This window comes from Pteropus alecto, unplaced genomic scaffold (assembly GCF_000325575.1).
Source record: "Pteropus alecto unplaced genomic scaffold, ASM32557v1 scaffold59, whole genome shotgun sequence".
NCBI classification, from domain to species: domain Eukaryota; kingdom Metazoa; phylum Chordata; class Mammalia; order Chiroptera; family Pteropodidae; genus Pteropus; species Pteropus alecto.
Window position 1 is genome coordinate 3,882,900 of NW_006443292.1, and position 19,716 is coordinate 3,902,615.

The 19,716-nt window shown below is 37.5% G+C and overlaps 1 protein-coding gene across 3 annotated transcripts in view; it reads left to right on the plus strand.

Moving 5' to 3' along the window:
* LRRC28 (leucine rich repeat containing 28) overlaps nucleotides 1–19,716 on the plus strand; it is a 75,420-nt gene that overhangs the window by 14,490 nt on the left and 41,214 nt on the right. For all 3 annotated transcript variants that reach the window (XM_025041223.1, XM_006924139.3, XM_015598726.2), the window contains exons 4-5: nucleotides 15–52; nucleotides 631–768. In XM_025041223.1, coding sequence (XP_024896991.1) covers nucleotides 15–52; nucleotides 631–768 — 176 coding nt within the window. The remainder of the gene's footprint in view (nucleotides 1–14; nucleotides 53–630; nucleotides 769–19,716) is intronic.

The window sequence follows — 19,716 nt, forward strand, 5'->3', positions numbered from 1 at the left end:
TCTTTTTCCCCCAGGTACCTACACTCAAATAACATAGTTGTAGTTCCAGAAGGTAAGTAAGTGAACTTCCATTTTTTTAGTTAAGAGACACCATAGTTTAAGCTTTCCTTTATGACAGTGGAATATATAGTCTCTTTAAACCTATTTTGGTTGGTGTATTAGTGAATTTTAATTATAAACTATCTTTATTATTTTCAAAGCTTTTTCTCCCTAATTAGTAAGTCCAGTTAAGAATTATGAATTAAATACGTCTAAAATGGTTATAATGATTAGGTAAATTATTATTAGATATGTTATTATTGAGTAAATAATACAAGAAGTTCTAAATTCAGTATAACCAGTTAAGAATTTGAGTTAAATTTAAAAACACCTAGTATATGGTTTCATATATAGTTTTAAAATTCTTATTTTGCTCTATTTTAAGTTATCTTTTTTATTTAGTTAGACGTCTTATCACTTTCATAAAATTTAGAAATTCCATAGTTTGATCTATGTTTTTATTATTTTGTGAGCCACCGTGTTGGTGATATTAAGTATCGAAGTATTTTAACATGGCATCCTTGCATTAGAGATTTGACGTAACACTTGGGTCAAACTGATTTTGCCTTTACCCTCCTTTTCTCTTTGAAGCCATTGGGTCCCTTGTCAAACTCCAGTGTTTGGACCTTAGTGACAATGCCTTAGAAATCGTTTGCCCAGAAATTGGTCGTCTGAGAGCTTTACGTCACCTTCGATTAGCTAACAACCAACTGCAGTTCCTACCTCCAGGTAATCATAGTCTGTAGCACACAATAGTTTCTTGTCTGTCACAAATCTGTTTTTATTCATATTTATCATGGTGTGTCTAGGCAGTGGACCTCGGATAGGTTTGTAAGTATTCGATTGTCCATTCGTCTGAAGATGAAACTAAGAAATGTGAGGGAAATGTGACAAAGAGTCTTTTCCCTGAAGCAAACCTAAGAAGGAGGCATTTACGTTTTTGACCTATAATTAGCACAATTCAGATCACTGCTCTGGTGCAATATTTGTACAAAAAGTTTCTTCAGTTCTGAAGTTTAGTTCTGAATTTCACATCAAAGAATGTAGATGAACTTTGTATGATGTCATTATTTTAGTGTCCGGAAGGCAGATAACACGCAGGGTTTTCCCTCATTCTCTAGTGAGATGATCGATGTGCATTAATTGGATTTAATGAGAAATCATACTAGAATTTAGTAGCAGAATTTAAGTTTGGTCGTAATTAATAGTCACTTCTGCCGGCTGAACATTCTTTTAGATCTTGATGTAGTGGTAGATGGGACCCAGATCCTGCATCCTCCTGGGCTGCCATTAAACCCTCTGTCTTACAAGGGAAGCCCTGAGACCATCCTCTGTGAATCCACACATTTGCAGATTCCACTGTCTGTCATTTCCCATATTTAAAAATGAAGTATGATTTAAAAATTTTTAAAACTTGTATTTCAATTACTCTATGAAAGTTACTCTGCATTCAGGAATGAGCAGAGAAAAATACAGATGTCACATGGGCGAGGATTATTTCTATTTAATAACTCTTTTAGGAACACCAACCAGATTTTTAGTGTATCCAAGTGTGTATGACCCAACCAAAATGACAAATTACTACCTGTCACGGAAATTCATGGTCACGTGAGAATGTGAAAAACTATTCATGTTAAATCCATGAATGAAAGAGTCTATACTCTTTCTTTATGATTTAAAAAATACTTTCTCCAAAATTTTTCAAGTACAGAAATTTCTTGATAAACGCATAATAACCAATTTTCGACTTTATGTTCTGGCCTACATATATATATGTTCAATGTCGTTTATGAAAAATGGTACTAGTATAGCAGTGACTCTTTAAGAAATAATTTTTTAATCTCATAGAATGTCTTTTTTCAACTGTTAATATAAAAGTTTTCTATATGGTTATCTTTCCTTTAGGGTTTATCGTATGTAATTAAGCTTAATGGTGTTTCGTCATTCTGGCTTTATCAGGTTTCTATATTGAGTTATTCAGAAAATGGGATTCTCTTTTGGAGATTACCTAGAAAATATATCATTAAAATAATACTTCAAGTTTGCATATTTCCATATGTGAAACTTACAAAGATATATCGTAGAATCAAAATGCATAGGCGTAATACTGTATCTGTAAGCCCTTTTATATATATGTAAGAAACATGAGAAATAGAGTTCTCTGTTAAACCGTTGTTCTTGTGTTCTGTTATTCTCTTTTCCTGTAATGTAAGAACATTTGTGGTAGAATGTGGCCATTTCCTTCCATTATAGACTCTCCGAGGTTAAGGATGTCCGACTAATGTCCTTAACTGCTTCCTACTAACCAGTGAAGGGGATGGGGTCTCTGACCACTCTCATATAGTGTTTCATTTATATCTCACCTGTTGCATAATAGATTTGAGGTATTTACTTCTGATTTTATTTCCCTAGCCTGTTTTTCTTGTCCGTGTTTGATTTCGCTCGTTTTGAGTAAAGTTATAGGCGGTAATCGCAACGTATTTTGAATGGAAACTTTTGACTGAGCCGCGCATAGGTTTCTTTCTCTCCAGGCCGTCGTGTTTGGCAGGACTAGGTCTCCCTAATTATTTGAATCACTTCGTACATCTCTTTATGAGATGTATGGAACCCATGTACATGCGTCATGATCTGAGTGATTGAGGGCCTAGGTACATCTCAAATGTTTGATCATGTTTGGGCGTATAATATTGAAAAGTATTTTAACTATTGTAAAAAAAAAACTGTGAGGGTCTGCCATGTTGTTTCCGTTCGATGACAGTAGATACTGGTTGATAGGTGATCGATGGTCTTTTCTACCTCGTCCATGCCATTATGTATAGACTTTTTACGTATTATATATTCTGGAAAGAATGAACATTTTATTCTGTGTATTTTTCGCAGTTGAAAAGCTTTTAATGTGATTCCTTATTCAGTATTTAAAACTTAAATTTTAGAGTAATATCCGAAAAATTTGAAACAGTGGATATATCTAGATGGTTATCGAGAGCTTTAAATTTAGGATCTAAAAATGAATTGTAGGGGTTCCATGAACACCGTCAATTGTTTGCATTTTGGTATTCGTCAGTATGTACATATTGCTGTCACGAAGGTAGTGTTTTCCTCAGTTTCTCAAGTAGATCGATGGCTCACACATGTTGACTTACCAGTATTCATTCTCTGGGAGTGTCCCTTTCCCCCACTCTTTTGGATTGCAGGGGACTGCCATTTTTCTACCGTGTGACATTTCTTTCTCTCCACGTTCGAGTGGTCCTGGCATAGGTACCTGAGCCAAGCAGGACCATTTTTTTTTTTCCTGGGAATTTTGGCAGAGCTGGTGGGGGAGAAAAAAGAAAGAGCAGAGGAGGCAGAAAGAGAAAATCAGCCTCTCCTTCTGCGGGCCACTGCCCAGTACTGGGTGATCTCGTGGGTGCTGGTGGCCGCCACGTGGACTGGGACACAGAACGCGCGAGAAGGATGAAGCAGACGCACAGAGGAGAGGGAGGCAGAGGCTTCTCAGTGTCCTTTGCTATCCCAGTCACTGGCTTCATTCTGAAGGCCCTGCGGGCTTATGCCGCAGCTGGCTCAGAACTGCCACCAACAGAGGACCATGTCCCATAGCCGCCCCGAAGGCTTAAATAGGATGTATTTGATATTGAACTTTCCTATTTACTTAACCCTAACACTTTGAAATTTTTAGCTCTATGGAATGATCAGGAATATGTCAATGACGTGGTTCATTCTGTCACCCGTTTTGTTGTTGTTGTTGGTGTGTCCAGTATACTTCGCACTCTTCTTTCTGTTAGATGTCTTTTTATTTTCCTGAGTGCGAGTCGTTTTGGGAGGTGCAGAGGACACTGGCGTGGAGCGGTGACAGGCTGTGGGCCTGTAAGGACAGCCTGTAAAGAGTGTGTCATTAAAGCTGGTGCAGGGGACATAAAATTTCTCTTCTGTCCTCTCAGGGTCTCCAGCTGGGCCTAAGAAAACTGACATAAGACAGATTAACAGGAGGAAAATATACAGACTTTATTTAGTAATTTTTACATGTCCACGTGAGTCTTCCTAAGCAAAACGAAGACCCAAAGAAGCAGTTAGAGCTGAAAGCTTATAGATTGGACAGAGAGCAGGAAATGGTGAAGATGTGGCGAGACAGAGGGGGTTTGGGCCGGGGCAGTTAATTGTGGAAAAGATAAAGGTCGGTTTAACAAGGTTTGTTTGCTCAGATTTTCCTCGCCCTTGACTCCCGACTGCGGTGCTGAGAATGTCTTCCTCCTGCTGCAGGGAATGTGCCTCTCGCGTGGGAGTTTCATCTCCTGCCTTTAGGAAGAAAAAGGAAGGTCAGAATGCCCTTCTTGCATCTGCTGTTTTTCGGTGCCTTTAACTCAGAATGATCAATAAGCCAGAGTGGCATCTTTTGGGATCGTGTGCTCTGGCCTCCTACACCATTCACCCCGATGGGCAGCTAGAGCCTGATCTTGTGCAAAACACGCCCCTCAGCATCATCCCACTCAAATGCTGAGCGAGCAAAAGCGTTTAAACATCAACTCCCCAAGACTGTTGGTTGAGAGTTGCTTGGGTGGGCGGTGGGTATTAATTACTGGTTCTTCTGGTGCGCTGCACATCTCTGCACGGGGACCGGGCAGCTGGCTTCTGTAGTTTCAGAAAGCCTCAGGCACTGGGATAGAGACACTAGCCGTGGAACACTGTCCACAGAACACTGAACTTGAACGTGTGGAGCTGCAGCAAGCTCCAACAGACATCAAGCAGCACAGGCTGAAGGAAGATGCTTGGTACACCTGTTTGCAAATCTTCCTGACTTGCTCCGTGGATCCCAGTGTGAAAGATAAGGCTGATTTCATAGCACTGGTCTAACTCGGATCCAAGATGAATAAGTAATCCTCCCCTCCCCCACAAAAAAAATCTTCTGGCTAAAATTATTCAAGTTATGGTTTAAGAACTTCAAAACCAGTAAGACTGGTTTCTCTCTCTCTTTTAAAATTAAATTTATTGGGAGTAACCTTGGTTCATAACATCATGTAAGTAAAGGCTTTACCAGACAAACAAAAGCTGAGGGAAATTTACCAACACAAGATCTGAATTATAAGAAATGTTAAAAGGAGCTCTTCTCCCCGAAACAAAAAGAAAAGATTAAAGGATACAGAACTGTAAGATGACAGACAGACAGACAGACAGACAGACAGAAGCAGAATACTGCAACTCTATTTCGGAATACAGTATTAAACAATTATAACATAGGTTAAAGGGAGAAAGCATTTTCTTTTTAAAGTATAGCTTTGGCAGTTTGGAAACAAATACACAGCATAAAGAGGGGCAGTTAGTGACAATAAAAACATAAAATGGGGATGGGAAAGGACCGAATTTGCACAGGCGAATGGAGATAAGCAACGAGAAGAAAAAGGACTATCGCATGAGAAAGGTTTCTCGTCAGCCCTTGTCTGCGGCAGAATTCTTGTCCTATTTCAGTCGAGGGTGAAAGCGGCTGGGAATCCCTTCTCTTTTAAAACGGCTTGCTACTTTTTGGAGTTGATCTCGGTTTCCTGGTGTCCTCAGTCTCCGACAAGTTTTAAAATTCTAATGATGCAGTTTATCCAGCTTCTTTTAGTAGTGAGGGTGTGCATGACGATCCTTTTGACTTTATATTTTCTAATTAGAAGTCAGTTCTTCCCTCTCAGCTACTGCGACTTAGTTTTTGCTCCTCTTTATCGCCTTTGACCTTTCTTCTGGATTACTTAAATATAGATGTTTTAGCATTCCATCTCATTCCTCTGCTGGCTTTTCTTTAGGGTTAACAATATACACCCTTATTACAGTTCACTTAGGATGTTGTACTACTTGATATAAATTATAAGAAGCTTCCATAATCTATTTGCCTTTATCCTCCTTCCTTTGTGTTATTGTATCATATATTTCTCTATATCTCTGTATTCTAAAATGTTTATTTTGCAACAGTCGAGTATCTTTAAAGGAAATCAAGTAATGAAAAAGATATTCTTTGTATTTACCCATGGATTTACCATTTCCTGGACTCTTCATTCTTTCCTGCAGATCTGTTTCCTATCTGGCATCTTTTCTCTTTCTACTAGTATTTAGTATCTCTTGCAGTGCAGGTCTCCTGGCAATGAACTATTGGAGTGCTTCTTTATGCAAAAAATGTCTTTATTTTTGAAGAGTGTTTTCTCTGGATGTGGAATTCTAGATTGACAGGATTCTTTTTTTAGCGCTTTTTAAAATGACCTTCCATTGTCTTCTGACCCCGTCGTTTCTGATGAGAAGTCAGTTATAATTCGTATGCCTAGCACTCTGTATGTAACGTCTTTTTTATGGCTATAGTAAAGATTTTCTCTTTATCTTTGGAGTTAATTGGTTTGGTTATGCTGTGCCGCAGTTTAGGATTTTAAAAATATTTATCCTTCTTTGGGTTTTCTTGATTCCCAAATTGGGAAGTTTTCTGTCAATATTTAAGTAATTTCTGTCAATATTTAAGTTTTCTGTTGATATTTAAGTAATTGTTTTCTCTCTTTCCCGAACTCCAGTTACAAACATTAGATCATTTGATATTGTTTCACAGGTCACCGAGGCTTTATTCTTTTTAATCTTTTTTCTCTCCTGATCTAAAGGTGGGGTGATATCTGTCGATGTGTCTTCCGCTCCACGAATTTCTCCTGTGCTTTCCAAAATGTTATTTATTAACCCCCTCTTCACCCTCTCACAGCTGCTTTCCTCTTCGGCACCCCGTCCTGCATTTCCCAGCCACTCCCTGTGCCCATGTCTGTCTGATCTCTGGCTCTTCTGCCCTGTGGGACCGTTGAGCCCTGTATGGGTTCCACGTCCCCGTGCTGTGGCCTGGACCATGCCCTTTGGCAGAAGGCCCGGTTTGACACGGGGCTCACCTCTTGTGTTTCCCTCACTTCAGGGATCGAGTTTCTGTGTTTCTCCTTTTTGCTTGAAAACAGTTGCCTAATATATTTTTGAGTAGTTTTATTGTATCTTGGTGGGTAGCAAGTGTGGTGTCACTGACCTGTCATGTCTGGAGGTGGAAGATTTCTCATCTGGTTGCTTACTCACATTCATGTAGATATTCACATATCAATACATGCAAATTATATACCACTTAAAAATTTACATATCACCTTCTCCTACTTCCACTATGAAAACTGTAACATTATTTGTTAACGGAGCAAATACAAACTCATTTTCTTCCAAAGACTTTTTCTAACTTTATTAAGTAAAATTGCTTAATCTGTTATGAAGAGAAATATTACAAATAAAGGATTGTTGGGGAAACATGTCCATCAGTACAGAGCTATTTGCCAAGCATTTCGTAATTCGCCCTTGGTAAAGGCCACAAAGGACAGTAGATATTAGAAGAGTTAGAAAAACCAGCTAACCTTTGATAGTCAACAGAAGCCCGATGCTTTTGTGATTTACTATAAACTGTGAACTCCCATGAGAGAAGGTTTTGGTAACAAACAAAATGTAACTAGGAGTCAGACAAGATGTTGCTTACATCTGGCATATAAATCAGCCTATTTTTTCCGAAATGCTTTTATCCTTGAAAAATTGTTTTGCATACCAAAAAAAGAAGGCTTTTTAGCCCAAATTAAAAACATTAAAGCAGTCTATCTTGTACTTTAACAGATGAAAGCATGCACAAACACAGAAATATGTACTACATATAACTAGCGCGAATTGTTCCTAAAACTCAGGCTTCAAGTGTGGTTAAGTTTCTTCTTTTTTTTCTCAAATTCTGTTTTTCTTCCAGTAATGTTCCTATTGCTTTATTGAAACGAAATTTAATATCTCTTCTTTGCTCCGTCCTGTTGCTACCTGCCTTGTTCTGAAATCTCTGTGCTCATTGGTCTCATGCGGAAGTAGGAGGAACAGACCAGCCTTCTTCCTGCACAGGAAATAGAAGGACCGAGGGCTTTCTGGGTCGCTTAGTACCCCATTGGTCGAGACTTCCTTGGCACAGTCTGGCAGACAATTAGCAGTGGCAGCAACGCTCCTTCAGAGGTGATGAGCCAACTCCCGCAGGTACAAGACTGGTCCCAGATGCTCCACGTTTGCATTCCCCGGGGCTGCAGTTTCTACGAATGCTGGGCGGCCTCAGGATCTCTGGATCGGGCTTGGTTTCACTGTTACCTCTTCTGTCGTGCCTGCCTCCTCAGCCAGCAGCTCGAAAGGAGAATAGAGCATCTATCACTTTGAATCTTCAAACTCAAAGGGTCTTATTGTGCCTCCTGCCCCCAAATCATGGAGGATTTTCACCCCATTTTACCCTACTGGAGCAGATACCATAGTAATTTAGGGGTCATTTACCTTCCCAGGGAAACTCAGTTTATCACCGATTCAACATCAGTTCTAGTAAAATGGCTAGCTCCCCAATAGTATCACCAGGCCATGTATATAATTATAATATAATAAATATAACATTATGTTATATGTTATATAGCGTTATGTTATGTTATGTTATATAACATTATGTTACATTATATAACAATACGATATTATATTACATATATATGGCAGCAATATATAAATAGACTCTATTTTATGGGTTTATCTACATGAACTGGGCACTTAGCATTTCATCTACTTAACAATACTTATTTGTTGGTTCAAAGTGCCATGCTATGTACTAGAGGAAGTGGGGATGATGAAGGTGAACAAAATCTAGACCCAGACCTCAAAGGAGCTGATAATATTTTGTCGTCTAATGTTTGAAATGGTGTTCTTCCAAGGAAGAGACCAACAGAGAGGATAGAGAAGGAAGTACCGAGTATGTTGGCAGTCAGTGATCTCACAGAGTGCCGAGTGATGAAGATACCCAATCTGGCAACTAATGGATGGAGGGATAAAATATCGCAGTCCACACCTCTCAGCTTGCTAGAGGACCACTGAATAAATGAATAAATTGTCTACCAAAATTCTAAACTCCTATTCAGAACCTGTTCTTTCAGTGTGTCTTAGAGACCTAAAGCTAATTTATTAGTATCCTTGTAGTATTTGGTACTTTATTAGTAAAGTAACTTGATACTACAGCCAAATATATGTTAGTAACTTCATAGTAGCATATAGATTTTCATTCATATTTTTATTTAAAATCGTCTTGGTATATATCAGATTAGATAAAACAGATTTCTCAGAAAAAAAATACCTTTACTCTTGATGCTATCATGTATTATAAATTCTGATTACAAATGGAGCTAAAACTTTAAAATTTTATTTATAAACTTTTCCAATCTTCGAAAATTGGGCAAAAACTTTAAAATAAAAATAGCCATCAACATTTTTCTAAAAGAAGAGAAGTTTTCTGAACCATGCATCCTTCTCGGTATCAGATACAGAAAATACTCCTCTTTAGGGAAGAAGGTGTGAAGAGAAATAGTGGGAAATTCACCAAATATCCGAAAGACAGAACTTCATTATGATGATACTTTTAGAAAAGGAGGAAAGTGAGTCTTTCAGGCTTGGAAAGCCTCTTCCATCAATCACGCTACTGAGTAAGGCATGGACTTTGCGAAGATTTAAGAGCAGCCAACATCATAACAGCAGCGATCCAATTTGAAATCTTAAGGGGATACTTCCAAATCCACTTCCCACCCAGAGCTGCTCTTCCTTTTCCATATACAGTTAACTTTCTGCACCGTCGTCTCTCATGTGGTCGGTGTGAAGACAGAACTGAGGTCACTCGAAGAGGCTTTAAGAAGTCAGGCACGGGTGGGAGGGACCGCGCTGATACTTAAGTGGTGTTCAGAAGCAAAGGCTTTGGAACTGGATATTTTCTGTTATTTTATCTCTGAACTGTATCCATCTCAGAGTCTATCATATGTATTGCCTCCAGGATTCTCTTTCTCCATTACAGATTTGACAGACTACTTCCCCAGTTAAAATCCTTCATTTAAATAATGTACCAAAAATGTGAGTGTCTGTGAGAGAAACCCGCGCAGGGTTCATAGTCCTTTGTTTATTATGAATACCAGGATCTGGTTTATCGGTATTTAAAAAAACTGATGAATCTGAGTATTCTTAATCTTTTGGAGTGAATTTTCATGAGGCCTTACAAAATATATTTTCTTAGACACAACTTATTGATGAGAATTCAGAGATTTAATTGTTATTTTGGGATATAAATCAACTGCAGAGGTGTTGTTTTGTGACATGATCAGAAAATTATAGTTTCATGTCAAACTATAAAATTGTGAAGAAAAATTAACTGGCAGAATATAACTTATGTACTAATATAAGTGTTTCTTAAAAAGTAAAGTCTTCATTATGTAAAACATTTATTTTTCCTATGTTATTTGAACATGCTTGTTGCCTACTTCATCTGTAAATTATCTTTTAATCTGTTAAAGGTTTTCCTTTAAATCAGGTTGTCTGTTCTGCAAGTAATTTTGAAGTTAATCATTGTTTAAGTGAACGAAAAGCTTTATGATTTGCCAAGGGTTGATGTAATGGAAGTAATTAAACAAAATTTAGTTTGATATTGCTTGCTACCAAACTCCCCTCCACTTTACATCCACAATTGACATCACAGTTCTTTGTTTGATACCTTTATACTATTCCTTTTTAAAAAATTAACATTTATGTAATCAGCGTAATATATAAACACTGTCCCTATTATGTTATAACTTTTAGCAGCAGAAAGCAAACTTTCAAGACTGATATTCTGTGCCCTTTATAAAATCAAACCCACTAGAGTTGGCATAAATTTGAGGATTTTAGTGATAAAAGGAATATCAGAACCCATCAAATTAAAACCTAGCCGTAGTACTGGATAAGGAACAGGGATCGAGTGATATTAATTTTATAGGCTTTTACTTTATTGAAAGTTCACAGTTCTTAGAGCTCCACGGAATTCTAAGTGTGGGGAAACTTAAATAGCTTTATGTATATTTTGAAGAGCAAAAGTTTTAAATTTTGATGAAACCCAGTTCATCAGTTTTTTATTTTATGGATTGTGCTATTTAGTGATGTCATATTTAGGAACTCATTGCCAAACCTAGGGACACAGAATTTTTTCTCTGATGTTTTCCTATACAAATTTTATATAAAGTTATCTATTACATTTTATGTCTATGATCCATTTCAAGGTAATTATTGTGTGTTATGTGAAGTTCGAGTTGGGATATTATGGGATATTCAGTCATTCTAGCACGACCTATTGAAACGACTCTGCTTTCTTTGTTGGATTACCTTGGTACCTTTGTTGAAAACCAGTTGACCGACCGTAAACACATGGGTTTATTTCTAACGTTCTGTTCCATTAGTCTGTACGCCTATCCTTATGGCAACACTCCGTGAGCTTGACGACTGTAGCTTTATTGGAAATTTTGCAGTCAGGCTGCATAAGTCCTCCAACTTCGTCGTTCTTTTTCAGATTTCTTTTGAAAACATCAAATTTCTTTCTTTCTTTCTTTTTTTTTTTTTTTACAACCAAAGAAAATTTATGTTTCCTCTGTTTTGGGCATTCCATCTGCATACATATGTTTATGTATATATAGTAGCAATAAGAATGTACACATGAGGCCCTGGAGGACCTTGGATCAAAGTCATCTGTGGGGATTGTTAGACTATTCAGTGTAATTTCTGATCGCTCAACTCAGTTCTTGCCTTTATGTTTATTTATGTGACTTAGGATTTGAAGCTAGCTTCTCTAATTGTATCGTGCCTTCCACAACGTCGTGCCTCTTATCAGTAATTCGGGGCCAGCTGACATGGTCTGCATTGTGATTCCTGTAGGATGGAGAGTCGAAGGGTAGACAGACTTGAGGGTGAGGGAAACTGTTTCTGCTTGTCCCACCTCCTGTAGACCTGATGACCAGATCTTGGTGGTGGGAGTTGAGCATAAAGACGATAAAGGCTCTCAGTTTTGACTCACATCAGATCACCTCAATGCATTTCGATGATCTATTTAAAGAGATTAAATGAAAGGATACCAAACAATTAGGTTGGTGGTTACTGGATGAGTTCTCTCCTGGCTTCTTTATCAATATGAATGAATTTCTGAATTGCTAAATGTTGGAAAGTAAATATTGTGAACGTCTTGTTTTTTAAGCCATGTTTTTTAAGCCATGTTTTTTTAAGTCGTGTTTAAGTCAAGGCCTGTTACAGCACTCATACTTTATTTAATTTTTCTATAATTTCTAAGTTCTGGTATTTAAATACATTTCACCCATATAAAAATATAGATTTTATAGCAAAGTATTTAATTTTTAAATTATTTTCTCAAACAAAAGTAGAATAAACACTACTTTGAAATTTATAAATATTAACAAAATGTTTATAAGAAAAATATCGTTCAGATATTACTAGAACTAAAATTCTCCCAATATCTTTAAGATTCAAGCTTTAGCTTTTGATAAAGTATCGGGGGTATGTTTAAAATACTTTAAGGAATATTAATTAACAGCTACTGTCTTTTTAGGACTTTTCGACATACTAGTGAGGGGCAAGTACAATTTGGAAAAGGGAGAATTATGTATTTTTCCTTTGACATATTTATGTCACTTTTAAATTACTTTGAAAATAAACAGTCACTTTGTTCTCTTGAAATCCTTTTCTGTGTTTCTCCACTCAAGTCTCTTTGAACGCTCTACTTCAAGTTTGTCTAAACAGTGCTCTATATAAAGTATGATAGTAAATCTTTGTGAAAATTGTGATGAATAACTTCCTGTTTCTTTCTCACTGCTTAGAAAAAGATGGCAGTATTTCACTATCGGTCATTGCGATATTAAGCCTTGAGTGGTAGTAGTTTATTTTCAACATCATGATTAAGGCTATTCAGAAGACTACTTTCGTTAAAAGTTTTTGTATTTCTCCCTCTGTCTTCATTTAATTATTTCTTAGTATTGCTCCTTATTAGACTCAATTACTTTGCAATTTCGAATTAAAAATTAAAAATCTTATAATGATCTTGCTTTTAAGAAGGCATGCAGACTCACGATGCTGAGCCTTTTCTCTCGGCCGTTGGTCCTGACGTTGCCGGCTTTGCTTTCCTAATTTAGTAACAGAAATAAAACTATGCACTGCTGGGCCGATTCGGTGTGCTGGCACCCAGCCAGGGAGCATGGGTTTCTTAAGTAAATGGACCGATGGGGCTTTGCGGAAAACACAGATTATGTTACATGAGCTTTGCACTTCACAGATCTCGCACTATTTAAAGGAACTCAGCTAACCCAGCGCCACCTAAATAAAAGTCACTTTTGTTTAAACACATGCAGGCTAAATGATGGATTGTTTCCTTTTCCAAAATTACCCTTCATTTTTGTGTTTTTAATTTCATATTTTTGTAAACTTTTTAAAAAGCCCTTTCTCTTTTAGTGAATGAATAATGCATCAAAATTAGTTAACTCTATTCAATTATTTTGTGCATTTGTAGTACCTTTCAAAATAGCATGATGTAAGAGTTGATCACATACATATGCAATATGCTTCTGTATGAAGAAATGTAAGAAAGTTCTGAGAGGGAGAAATTAAAAAGAAGCCTGGTATTGCAACGCTGCCTCTGCTACCTACTCGGCTGGGTGGCCTTGGTCCCTGATGTCTCTCCTACCTTGCGGCCATCCTTAGTGTTCTGCATCATGTGACACTCGCTGCACTCTGGGTGGGTTTGCAGTGGTGGCTTTTGTGACTGTCCGAATACTGGCAGCTTTCTTGTCTGCCGACACTTCTCCTCTCTGGTGCTTCTTGTCCGTTATAGCCTTATCATAAGGTCCGTTGCCTCCGAATTTGGGGGAAGAGCCTTGAGGCCTAAGGGTTAGTCCACTTCTTCTCTCCTTCAGACGTTTATGTATTTCTTCTAGACTCCGCCTTTCATTGTCAAATCAGGGCCAGCTGTCCACCCTGATGATCTTCGAACAATCAGTTTTACCACTGGGGATAACATTGGTAGGGCGTACAGGGTGGATGCTCTAAGTCACAGGAAAGCAAGCAGCATGAGTCACGATATGGAACAAAATGGGTTTACTATAAACTCAAGTCGTCAGATTTCATAGGCTTCCCATTGTATAAATGCCATTCAAAAGTATAAGAAAGAATACCAAAGATCATAAATGTCTTGACCCAGAGCGGTCAGAAGGTAACTAATCTGTCAAGATAGCCAGCTGTTAAAATGGTCTGTTCCTCGGCTTTTTAAACAGGGCAGATGCCCGGCCCTGGCATCCGGTTGCCTTCCCGTGCACTCTCTTCCTCATCCTTTCCTCCTGCCTCCCAGCTTCATCCAGTGCTCTTCAGAGCCACAGCCCACCGAGCCGGGTTCCTAGTCCCTCTGCCCTTGGCCTTGCCTTTCCTTCCCTCGTTCTCACAAGGTTTTGGCTAAGGCGGGCAGAGGGGAGGGTCTGTTGTAAGAGACTCAAAGTCTTGATAAATTTTAAAAAACTGGATTCCTTCCTGTGGATTCGAGTTACCGTTTGGTGTCATTTTCTTCCAGCCCTACAGACTTCCGGTAACAGTTCTCCTAGGGCAGGTCTACCAGACACTGATTTTCTCATTTCTTGTTCATCTGGGAATGTCTTTATTTTGACTTTATTTTTGAAGGATAGTTTTTCTGGATATATAATTTTTCATAAACAGTTTTTTTTTTCTTTCGGCCTTTTAAATATGTCTTTCGGTGTCTTCTGACTTGTTTGGTTTCCGACGAGAAGTCAACTTTTGATTGTATAGTTAGTTCTCCTCTACGTGTGAGTCATTTTTCTTTTGTGGCTTTCAAGGTTTTCTGTTATTATTTATCTTTCAGTAATTTGATGATGATGTGTCCAGGTGTGGATCTCTTTGTGTTTTTCCTACTTGGGCTTTATTGAACTTCTTGGATCTGTAGATTAATGTTTTTTAATAAATATGGGACATCTTCAGCCATACTTTTCACGTATTTTTTCCTGCCACTTTCCGTTTTATCTTCTGGAACTCCCAATATACAGATGATGGTAACCCACAGGTCTCTGAGGCTCTGTTCTTTTTTCTCTTTTCTTTTCTCTCTCTTTAAAGTTGATCATTTCTGTTGATATGCCTTTGAGTTTACAGATTCTTTCCTCTGCCATCTAGTGAAATTATTGAATTTTCAACTTTAGAATTGTTTTTTTGGCTTTTTTTATGGCTCGTATTTTTTTATTTAGATTCTCTATTGATTGAGTCATTGTCATCATATTTTTCTTTAATTTTTGACATAGTTTCTTTTGCTGCTTTAAACACATGTTTAACAGCTGCTTTGAAATCTTTGCCAAATTCAACATCTGGACCCATTCAGAGTTAGTTTCTGTTGACGGCTTTTTCATTTTTTTTCCCCTCCCGGTTATGGGTCACACTTTGCTGTTTCTTTGCATGTTGTGTGTTTTTGTCATTGTTGTTGAAAACTGGAAAATCCAGGTGATATAGCAAACTTCGGACTTTGATTTCTTTTCCTGAGAGTTGTTTTTACTTATTCAATTTTTGTTACTTTCTGGGATTTAAATTGCAGAATCTTTTTCCCTGTGGTGTGTAGCCTCTGATGGCTCTGCTCAAATTTCAGTCTTATTTATATTTATTGACCTGGCTTCCTAGGGATGGCCACTGTGTCTGTATAGCTTAGGGGTAGCCATTGATATGAAAAGAGGTTCGCTCAAATACTTCAAGCCTGTAAAGCTTCTGCCTTCTGCGTTTGGATTGCGGGGTGTAGGCAGAGGCAGTCAGTTATCACATCTGCTTTTGCTTTTACTTTATACAGACTCTTGGGTCTTCCCTGCACATACACAGTTTCCCAGTTGTCTAAGGATTTGTGGAGAGCATCTCTAGCACTTAATTTGCTCTCTCATCTCCAGAATCTCCCAATTAAATTAATGGCTGTTTAACCATTCATTCCAACCGGGTCTGCAGTCCCAGGCCAGGAAAGCAGATGTTGTATATTTTCCTCATTCTTTTCCTACAGAGTTTGCCACTTTTAGCTAAAAATGCTAGGGGCTTTTTTGTCCCATGTCCCAAATCAAGAACGCCTTCTCTGACTGCCAGGCTACTGGCTTTCACAGTCACCCCTGCCGTGGTAAACTAACATTCTTGAGATTCAGCTTGTGGGTAAGATGGGAGAAGAACCACCGCAAGTGAGAAAAGGCTGTGGACCCCCACTCTTCTTGAATGAAGCTTTAACAGGTTTTCAAAAGTAAACATTTCTGAATTTATTGTCTGCCATTAATTGATTTCCAGAGCCTTGAAATAGTTGCTTTTTATCAGTTTTGTCCAGTGTCGTGCTTGTTTTCTGTGGAGAGACTTCACCGAGGTCTTCGCAGAAGCCGAAGTCCCCACTCTTATTAAATATTCTCAAGACATTTATTTATTTAGCTATTTAAAATGTTGAAGGGGCTCGTGGAGCTTCAGGGCCCCTGTTTTTATCATGAATTTTATGACAATGTCTCTTCAGCCTCAGTGCTCTGGTGCTTCAGTTCTAAAGTTCATGGACGGGGTCCTGTGTCCATAGTTACCGACAAAGACACTGAAAATATGCTTTTTTATCTTCTTCCTGTATCTTGACATGCTCTTATCCCTGGGGACGTGAACTTCTTTGAAGTGTGACAGTCTCAGCCCCTTACCTAGTCTGACACTAATTTTTTTAAGTTTCTCTCTAGGGTGTTTGAACATCATTCCCCTTACTGGAGAAGGTGGAAGCCTTTTATTTGTCATTTGTTAGCTAATTGTTCTCGCCTCAAGCACAGTCTGAGAAAACTTTTTGGTATCCTTAGCATTTTCCTGAAGGATGGCTCATTCAGGACAATGGAATTTACTCTATTCTTGCAGATTTATGTCTAAAACTATAATCAAAGACCAGTGTACATCTCAGAAAGCAATAAGATATGTATATAATCTCAGATCTTGGATGCTATTAGGGCATTATTTAACATCAATTTTTATTCCCTTTACTCCAGTGGAATAAAATTTTTAAAGTTCCAAAATGGATTTTGTAGGTTTTCAGTTCTTCGGAGAATAAAAATATGAGATTTTATCATAAGATGGATTCAAACAAGTAAGCATGCGATTTTACGTAATTATTTCCAGAAGAACACAGTACCGACTGTATTATTCCCAAACTTGTTGGACCACCTCAGAAGCGTCGCCCTGGTATTCCTGCGACCGCAGTCGCAGTGAACACGGCTCTGTGTGAGTGATGGCCCGTGAGTTCTGTCACTGCAAGCATATGTTTTTGAGAAAATTAATGGAAAACTTAAATATTTTTAAAGTTACTTTTTGGGGTGTCGTCTTGACATTGATTGATTGATTGATTGATTGGTTTTTACTATGCTGCCAGTTCCAATCGTATGAGTAGAGCATGAAATAAATTAATTTGGAAAAAGGTTCATATTCTTGGAAATTATATACACTGAACTCATTCGTGAAATACAACTTACCGGGCACGAGTCATCCGTTCCCGTTGACCTGTCCCGCGTCCCTTCTGGGCCTGCAAGTTTTTATTGTTCTTTTCGTTCCGTTGCTCTGTCACTTCCTGTTATTGGGGGGCATTTGAAAACTTCGTCAATGCAGTGCACACAAAACAATTACAGAGCACAATAAAAGTTCTCCCATTCTGGTGTATATTGACCTGTTTGCAACAAAGCAGTGGTACTACTTTGTAGCATTTTTTTTTTTCCAAAGGTTGAGGAATGACTAGAAATCTGAAGAAATCGAGTTTTATGTGTTCTCTTTAGAAGCACCATACGATTTTCTGTAATCCGTATCTTCAACAGAAACTGCACAAACTTTGATTTTTTTCCACTTTATAATGACAGAACTTCCAAGACCCTCAGCAGTATAGATTTGCATAGCAGCGCTATATATATGTTTACATATATTTACTTATTACATTCTTATTTGCTGTCACATTATATTTCAGTGAACTGAAATGTCATTAGGAAAATCAGATTCTTAGAATTTTAATCACAGATTTCCGTGTGATCATTCTTAGGCAAAATAAATACAACTAATTTAAAAAAAAACAACAACAGTGTAACAGGTGTTTAGAATTGTTGCATCGCTTATTCTAAGGCATCTCAAAGTGTGGATGAAGTACCACATTAGCCTGTGATTACTTTAATTTTGTATCAATATAAAAGTAATACGCGAGCATAGAAATAAATGTCTAAACAGTATAGGAAAGTGTGAAAATGAAAAGTTAACATCTTTCTTTGTCCCCATTTCAGTCTCGGCCTTGATATTAATCACTGTTGAGTACTTTTCATTTCCATTCTGTCAATGGTTCCTCCATAATGCTACACAATAGGAATACACTAGAGAATTGTTGCTTTAGTGTTAAGATTGGCAACCAATCTGCACACATCCAGAATTCTCTAATGTAAAATTTCTCATGTTAATAGTGATAATGTGAGTTTCTTATAAAGGGTGTATATTTAGAAATCCGTTATATTTTGAAGTGAATGTAGAGTTCTTTTAATAAGCGGAGAATTTTTTTTTAAAACTGTGATTCATATGTTGGGTGTGACACATTTTTCCAGTGGTTTCTAAGTGTTCCATCGGTGGAGGTCATTCTTTATATCAACCACTTTTTATTTTTCAAGGTGTAGTTACTTTTGTTATAGGAATTTCAAAGAAATAAATGAGAATGGATCAATTTGAAATGTATATACACTAAAAATTTTCTCTTTAAAATATTTTTCTCTATTAATTTGAGTTTAGAAAGTGAGATGAAAGCAATCGTTATAATGATATCATTTTTTTCACATAGTGGGATATGGATTGCTTGTAGTTATTCTTTGCGAAGTAGTAAAATAAAGAAACAAATTTTTATTCTGGACTATGATGCTGTGATGTGTCTTGAGCGAGTGATTATAATAGTTTTATGCCAACAATGGACACCTGGTGGTCTCATTCAGGCCAAAGCCTGAAATCTCCATTGTGCTACCTCACTAAAGAGGAAAAAAGCCTACCCAGAAGAAACCTGGGAAGTAGACAATCGCTAAAATACAACCTAAGATGAAAATCTGCGCATGTGGTCTCCACGAATCTTGCAGAATGAGGAAGATGAAGGACTTTTCTAAGTAGTAATCCACATACCGACACAAAGCAATAATAAAGATGCTCAGTTTTAGAATAAGTGCTTTTAAATTTCAAAGAGAGAATGAATCTAAAGAAGAGATACAGACCATTTCTGTCTAGCAGTTAGTTGTATTATAATTGCCACTCAGGAAGAATACTTTCAAGAGACTTTTTCTTATCTTCGGCAATATTGTCAGTGACATTTTGCTAGGTACCTCACGGGCCAAATTGACTATTGGGTTAGATAACCAATGAACACCTGGTAAATAACTTATTTTGAAGAACATTGAATGAGACTTCAGCGCATAATTTAATTGCAAACAAAGCACCAGGTACAAGGTTAAAACAATGTGATTGTCTTTTTTGAAGCAATGTCTTCAACGTTTGAAATTTTCTCTTGGGAATTAATTGGCAAGCTTGACACCCACACATAAATATTTAAGCATATCAGTGTCTCTTGTGTTTCTCAAATGTCAGATGTTTTGGAGCATTTTATTTTAAAGCTCCAAAATAATATTTAATTATCTTCCGTAATTAAGAGGACTTCTTAATTGCTAGTTTGATATCGCTTTTATTAGACAAATGTCTAGTTAATAGATTTTTTTCATCGAGCTTTCTGGCATTAATTTTATTCTCCTTTGTGATTTTTTGTTATTATACATAACC